Source organism: Miscanthus floridulus, chromosome 8 (assembly GCF_019320115.1).
Source record: "Miscanthus floridulus cultivar M001 chromosome 8, ASM1932011v1, whole genome shotgun sequence".
Lineage (NCBI taxonomy): Eukaryota > Viridiplantae > Streptophyta > Magnoliopsida > Poales > Poaceae > Miscanthus > Miscanthus floridulus.
The window spans coordinates 50247884-50255629 of NC_089587.1; the positions used below are offsets into that span (position 1 = coordinate 50247884).

General features: G+C 46.2%; 1 protein-coding gene and 1 long non-coding RNA gene across 4 annotated transcripts; both read right to left on the reverse strand.

Annotated features, from left to right (window-relative positions):
* Positions 1-343: 343 nt before the first annotated feature.
* On the reverse strand, positions 344-1362 carry LOC136471949 (uncharacterized). The gene is made up of 3 exons (XR_010762170.1): positions 990-1362; positions 759-885; positions 344-539 (listed from the first exon to the last, which is right to left on the reverse strand). It is a non-coding gene; the product is annotated as an uncharacterized lncRNA (long non-coding RNA).
* A 202-nt stretch (positions 1363-1564) lies between these two features.
* LOC136476345 (putative potassium transporter 12) lies at positions 1565-6714 on the reverse strand. Of its 3 annotated transcripts, XM_066474136.1 has the most exons (9): positions 5730-6714; positions 5139-5364; positions 4483-4728; positions 4359-4409; positions 3964-4224; positions 3834-3886; positions 3650-3764; positions 3228-3482; positions 1565-2792 (listed from the first exon to the last, which is right to left on the reverse strand). In XM_066474136.1, exons 1-9 carry the CDS (start codon positions 5847-5849, stop codon positions 1753-1755), a joined length of 2367 nt encoding a protein of 788 aa, XP_066330233.1. In that variant the 5' UTR covers positions 5850-6714; the 3' UTR covers positions 1565-1752. The 3 variants fall into 3 exon arrangements, with proteins under 3 accessions (XP_066330233.1, XP_066330234.1, XP_066330235.1); XM_066474137.1 differs by lacking the exons at positions 5139-5364; positions 5730-6714 and adding an exon at positions 4852-4950; XM_066474138.1 differs by lacking the exons at positions 5139-5364; positions 5730-6714 and having other exon boundaries at positions 1566-2792; positions 4483-4599; positions 4685-4724.
* Positions 6715-7746: the final 1032 nt, after the last annotated feature.

The following is a 7746-nucleotide window of genomic DNA, read 5'->3' on the forward strand; positions in this document are numbered from 1 at the left end:
GTCCGACGAGGCGACCATCACCGAGGCCGTGGCGGTGTGCACGGCGGCGTACGAGAAGAAGACCGGGTGGGGCAGCGACATCGGGTGGGTGTACGGCACGGTGACGGAGGACGTGGTGACGGGGTACCGGATGCACATCAAGGGGTGGCGGTCCCGCTACTGCTCCATCTACCCGCACGCCTTCATCGGCACCGCGTGGCGAGCTCCGACGGCCGTGCATGTGCACGTGGCTGCCCGCACGGGCTGCATGCGCGTCAGGTCAGGGTAAAACAGAGCGGCGCATCATCACTCAGTAGTCATCAGTAGTGCCGGACGCGTGCCACTGCCGACTTGCCGAGTTTGTGCAGTAAGTAGTGTCGACGACGCGGCGGCGGCTTCTTCAGTGACCTTCAGTGTCTGAAGTGCCGGACGCCGGTGAAGACGAGGGCCACCCCGTACTTGTTGCAGCAGTCCACGGCGTCCTGGTCCCGGATGCTGCCGCCGGGCTCCGCGATCAGCGATGCCGCTCTGGCACGCCTCCTCCACCGCATCGTTCCAAGCTGCATCATCATTCCGGTTCAACAACACATTAATTAGCTAATAGGAGTAAATAACAAACGCTGTTTTTAGTGTTCTTTGTTGCATCCAGAACCATGTGATTGCTTGCTTCTACGTACGGTTCAGGAACAAGATAAAAATTGATCGAAATCAACTAGTACTCGATAAATGCTTCAATTCCAATTTTTAAGCCAGCACTTTTTGGTTTCTTTTTCCCTTACCAAACGGGAAGAAGGCATCGCTGGCCAAAGCAGCTCCCATGGCATCCTCCCCTGCCTTCTTGAAAGCAATCCTCAGGCTCTCCCGCCGGTTCGGTTGGCCACTGCCCATGCCCAGCATGCAATTGTTCTGCAGAGACCAGCCATCATCAGGCACAGAATCAATAGACTGTACAGCTAGCTATATCACGCTCCCCACATAACCTAAAAGGTATGCATGCGTGCACTACTGACCTTAGCGATCACAATAGCGTTGCTCTTGACGTGTGACGCAGAGGCACGCGAATTTCGCGTCCGAAAGCTCACTGCACCCAGGAGTCCTCTCTGACATTTTTGTGAAGGTGATGTCTTCCGGGGTCAGATCGTCCGACTCTTGAGCCAACCAGCCGCCAGTCACCTGTCGCAGCGACAGCATTCCTTTCCCGCTCCTCTTCGCCTCCAGTATCCTCAGCGTCTTGGATTTCGCAAGAGGTACGAGCTCTACGGCTGGCCCTGAGGGACCGAGCAACCAGCCGCCGCCGCCCAGCATCGTCATGCATGCACATACCTGCCCTGATGATGATGATTCGAGCACGAAACACACATGCATGCCCGGCAGACGAGCGACGGCGGCGAGTGCAGGCATGCCTCCACCGACGCAAAAAGTCAACGTGCGTACATGCATGCGTGGACCTGCAGTGAACCATTTTAAAAGTTCATGGACCAAAAATGCATGAGTCAAAGTTGATGGACCTAGATGACACAAAACGAAAGTTAATGGACCCAAACATGCACTTTTAAAGTTAATGGACCTAGATGACATTTCACCGAAAGTTAATGGACCTCCGGTGTATTTTACTCAGTAAGTAATATATGTGCTCTAGAAACTCACAAAACTGACTAAAAGCTTTACTCTAGGACTGATCATCATCTACAATGTTCATCCGCCCAGCACAGCGCAGCAGCAGGTCAGAACTGCTCCCACTTCAAAACCGAACAATAGAATAAAAGAAATTGTTCATATATAGTATATCTGCCCTACATTCAGGAGGCTTTCATGTGGGACATTGAAGATCACACTGTTCTCTCTGCACAGCTTCCTAAGGAAGGCATACACATAATTCACGGCGACCTTCTTCACGATCCCCGAGTCCCTGCGCGCCTGCACGACGGTGTTCCCAAGGATGTGCACGACGCCGGCGTCCTTGCACCGGTTCAGGAACTCCAGCTCGTCGCCGAATGTCTGGCTTGAGTACCTTGTCAGGCTGTTCCCGGTCAGGGGCGACTTGGCCGGAACAATGGAGTCCTGTGACGAGTAGCTCAGGTCGCCGATGGAGCTCATCGTGTTGCCCCCAGCCTTCTCGGTCAGCTGAAGCGATCTGGTGGATCTCTCGGCCTTCTGCTCCATCATGGTGAAGTCCTCGGAGTCGGAGTAGCCGTCCATCATGCTCTCCAGTCTGACGAAGATCAGGAGCCTGTCGAGGAGCATCTTCTCAAAGTTGTCGTCTTTCTTGTGGATGTCCTTGTATCCATACCTTGCGACGCAGCGGAACATGTGGTAGTTCTTTGGCCCAATCCTCTTCATGATGAACCGTTCCTCGGCTGGCACTGTATATACCGGGAGGTACTTGATGCAAACGAAGACAACAACCGAGTGGATGGCAGGGAGGTTGGTGATGAAATGGGAGAAGATGTGAGGGACGCCACTTGCCAGCTCTGTGTACACAAAGCCTATCCCAGGGACCCTGACAAGGCCAAGGCTTGGCCCTAGTCCCAGAATCCAAGCCATAGAGACCTTGCTGTGCATCTCAAATTCATAACGCTTCACGGTGCAGAAATGCCACACATACATGATGACGAAGAAGGTTATTGCGATGACTAGTGGAACCCAGCCACCTTGATCCACTTTATTTATGCAGGCCGTGAAGTATGGGAGCTCAACCGTCAAGGAGAGTACAAGGAAGATGACAACAAGTATCCAGTGGCTCTTCCATACCAGCAGCATCACTGGGACCATGAGAAATGTTGTAACTAGCATAACAATCACCACTGCAGTGCCTGCTCAGACAACATTACATTCAAATAAGTATTATATTCATACCGTGTATTGAATGCAAGTGCTTCCAGAAGGTTCATAAAAAAATGTTTTAAAATTGACATAGTGGATTCAACGGCTCTATTCTTTTAATGGTAGCCATCCACAATGAGACGTCTGTGATGACTGTTCATAGAGGTAGTATGTACATACGTGTGTGTTTGTGAGCATCTATGTTTGTACTATGACTCGAAAAGAAACTACAGTGTTTGCTTAACAAAACAAAACAAAAAACCCTACAAGGTCCCACTTGCCACTTTCTATTTAGCACTAACGTGTAAACTGATATGTGTTCCAAGTCAAGTGTACTGAAAGCATGATAGACATAAACCAACTTCACCCTTTTCAGTTGCATATTCAAATATGCAAGGAAATAATAAAAAAGAAGTAAAACTCACCATATGCATTTCCTATCTGGCTTTGATTCTTGAATCCAGCAGTTACAGCAATGCAAAGAATCATAAGTACCCAATTGATGTCAGGGATGTAAATCTGCCCCAGAAATTTCTTCGAGGTATGCACAACATTGACACGGGGGAAGCAGCCCAGTGCAAGAGCTTGCTTAATTATTGAGTAGGTAGCAGATATGGTTGCTTGACTTGCAACTACTGCCGCAAGAGTTGCTATGATGAAGGCTGGCCAGTATATGGCCTCTGCAGTGAGAGTATCTCAACTTTAGTATAGAGAAGTGCACAAAGCATTAACATACAGTAGCAGTTGTGGGATCAGCACTATGCCAATTTGCGCATAGTGGGCTTGATATGGTGGTATAGCTGTTTACATACAAGATGGATCAGATTTGTTTAGATTTCAGAAGGACCTGGAATGGAGCGGTAGAAGGCATCAGCTACATGATCCTTGTGGTCAATAATGTAGGCAGCCTGCCCAGTGTACGCCAGTAGAAGGCAAGGGAACACCACTAAGGTGAACGCAATCTGGACATAGACATGATTAATTCATTGAGCTATTATCATAATTTATAATGTTTTTGGTTAAACACTCACCTGAATAGCCAGTACAGGGAAGTGACATAGATCAGCATACAATGCTTCAGTCCCTGGATAGAAAAGGCATATAGGTAACTCTGTTTCATCTTACAATTGATGCAAAGGTTACAGTTAAATTGCCAATGACCTGTGATGCTAAGCATGACCCCTCCAAGAGATGTCCAAATCTCAGACTTGCCTCGTTTGAAATACCGGAAGGTGTAGACTGGATTATATGCTCTTAGAACAGAACTGTTGTATTTGTGTATGTTCACTAACCCAACGCTCCCAATTAGAATAAACCAAAGGAGCACCAATGGTGCAAAGAGCCACCCAACTTTATCTGTCCCATAGTGTTGCAGGCAGAATAAGCCAATTAATATGAACACCGCGACGATTACAACCACATCTGCCAGAAATGGAAGATATTACAACAATCAGCATAGGTAAAGTAAGTTATGCTCCTCACCAGATCAAGGAAATAGCCCACCAGAGTCGACAATGAACAAAGATATAACCATACATAAAAGAAAAGGAAAATACCTGTACTCATATTCTGATTCTGAACCCTTATTCCACCTGCTGCTGAAAGAACTGCATAACACATAGAAATACAGCTTAGATCGCAGTTACATTGGATTTACTCATAAACTATGATTCTGAATACCTGATATTGCAGGAGTAAGGATCCCATCTCCAATGGCGGTACAGGTACCAATGAGAACGAGAATAAGAAGACAGTTCTTTTTATATGCATGCCCCTCTAGCCATTTCTTCACTTTTGCTGCAAGTGAATTCTCCTCATAAGTTTGCCGACTATAAGTTGTTAATTCTTCATCTGTCTTATGTTGGTTGGGTATAGTGCTGACCTTTGCATGCCGGCACAGCAGAGAATAAAGAGCAAATGTGCCACCTGTGAATAACCAGAAAAAGAAATGTTTGTCAGAAAACTTGTGGGAACAAACTATACCAACTGAAAGAGAAGTATTTCTTGTCTGAGCACAAAGTAAAATCTAAAATGAACTAAGAGTTTCACCTTCTACAGATTTCATGATTAGTAAAGTGATGTATAGCAACCACTCTGACATCTCATATTTAAACCATGTTGATACTCGATACAAATCCTTTGAATCACTAGAGCGATGTTTTGTCATGAGATTCTGCCAACCAAACCAGATGGTAAAATTGCAAAATCTCTGCGAACTATCAGCTCATACTTTGCAAATGTGTAAATGCGACAAGAGCACTCATAATTCTTGCAAATACCAAAGAAATCATAAGAGGCGACAGACTAGGGTAAAATACAAGGACGCCATATCTCACCTTGACCATTATCATTAGCTCGCAAGACGACAAAAACATACTTCATCAGAGGGATGAGAGTGAGTGTGTAAATGATCAAAGATAGAGCTCCAATCACATCCTCATCTTCGTCAACACCATGCGGAAAGATATTGTAGAAAACATACAATGGTGATGTACCTAAGTCACCAAATACTACCCCAAGGCTTTGAAACGCGAGCCGCAGTAACAAAATTGATGAAAATTTCTGCATGAACAAAAATAAAGATGAAGTTAGTCTTTTCTTTACTAAGAAGTAAGAACACAGTCAAAGGTCTAGCAGTACAAGAGGCACAGAGCACAGCTACAGTGGCACTTTAAGATAAATGGACAGAGCAAGTTGCAAGAATCTGAATATAATTCCTGCAATAGGAAAAATAGCAGTAACGCCACATATTACACACAGTTTCTGATACCCTTTTATATTGAAATGGCCCCCTAAACCATCAATAGAATACTGTAATGTTCAAAATTTCACATCGAAGGACCACCATGTTTCTTTCAGATGTACAGAGAGACTAATAAGCTAGAAACGATGATAGCTACTCAGGGATGTAAGGATCAAAACCACACCTTTTCTCTGTACATGTTCTTCAGTTGACTGGCTTCCTCGTCCATGGGCTGATCAAGGTTCTGATCCAGTTCCCACATGCTGCCTCGGTTTGTCGTCTCACTGTCTGACATCGACGCCATAAGCGTCTCCTTCAACCTTCAGGTCCCAATCCCAATCCCACCTCAAAACCACACGGCTGAGAGTTCCCCAATGGCCGAAAGTCCCCCTTGCATGCGCCGAAAATGGAACCCCTCAACTTGCCAAATAGAGCACTAGAAACAAAACCACCAGAATCAGGGCCAGGAACAACTCTTGAACCCTCTCACTGCAATTCCACCTCAAATCCGCACATCTGCGGCGGCAGAGACCGACGGTTCACCTCGGTCTACGCAAACAGCAAATCTTCGAAGCAAAACCAACAGCACAACCACAGATAACCGAAATCTGAATGCCGCCTCAAATCTTGAGAGAGAACTTGCAACCAAAACGGAGCTCTTTCCCTTCGATTTCAGCAAGAACAGAACGGAAGCTCCGGCCCAAGAGCCAGGAATCAAGAACGAGAGTACCCAAATCGGAGTCAGAAGCAGAGGATTCGCGACCGCCGACCCGAAAATCTTGACTCCAGCCAACCTCAGAAACTTCACACGGAGAGACGAAACTGGACAGATTCCCAGGACCAAGAAAACCCCAATCTTTCACCCCACAAAAACCCCGGCAAGAACAAAGCTTGTCGATGCTACAGTGGCCACCCGAGGGACAAGCAGCGATGTGGGCCGCCGTCGGTTTGTCAAATCCACAGTAATCCAGCAGACAGAAGGTCTAGGCTGTGGAGAAATGATTTTATGGTGTAGAGAGACAGAGATGGAGAGGTGGGGGAGGGAGAGAGCACAGAGCAGCGTGTTCTCCGGCTCCGCACGTTCATAAAAGAAGGTGCAGGAAGAGCTGGATGCCGGCTTGGACGGGGAGTACGGGAGGTAGGTGAGGAGCCCACCACTTGAACAAATTGGAATTGGCACTTCAACTGAAAACTCCAACACGAGTAAAAACTTCATTCGCATGCTGGTTTTCAGTCCTCACGAGCAAATTTACATCAAGTCAGCTTACTGGACTGGTCCTGCTGATGCAGCGGATGAGCTGGCAGGGGGCAGGCACTGGTCCTGGTATTCTGTTCCTCCTAGATTAGTGGCCACCCGCCGCCCACCCCTTTTTCGGTTTGATTGAGATCTTTGGGATCCAAACTTCTGAAATAGTACCGCTGTACTAATCTAATACGGAGTAGTATAATATAGTACTAGTAGATTATTAGTTTGTGTTGTTGTAAAGATTCAGATTTGTCCTTGATTTTGATGAGCACTTTCTTTGCATAAGGGAGTACGGAATAAATAATTTGTTTGTGCTCCCAGTATTTCACCTTGCGCAAAGTCGAAACTCTGAACTCACGGTCCCTCGATGCGGACTGGGGTTAGATTGGCATCAAATCAAATAAATTGCCCTTTCAAAAGAAATCAAACAATTTGTTAATGACACCCCTGCCTATATTATGGTAGTAGAGTTTAGAGTTTGCAGGTAGTTTATCCCTCTTTATGTCACTACTAGAAAAGTACTCCTATGGTAGTGGAATTACAACAATGCTACTCCTAATTTCCTAAAGTACAAGTGATGCACTATGGGTCTGTTTGGCTTGAGTGTATGCTTGCATGGGTGGCACCAAAACTGTGGCACATGGTTTGCTTGCAAATCTTTTGGCAGCATGTGGCACTAAAATTGGAATATGTTGCCGTGTCATGCCGTGCCGTAAGTGTGGCAGCTAACCAAACAGCCGCCACAAGTTAGACGCAAGAGTCGTGGCGTGGTCTGGCAACTCGCGGTGAAAACCAAACACACCTTATATATAAAAAATTTTCATAATAATCTTTTGACCTACTCCCATCCCAAATTATATGTCATTTTTTACATTTCTTGGTATATATTTTTTTGTTATATATCTAGTGATGACCTATACCTAGGTGCATAGTCAAAGCTAAAGCTATGCACTTA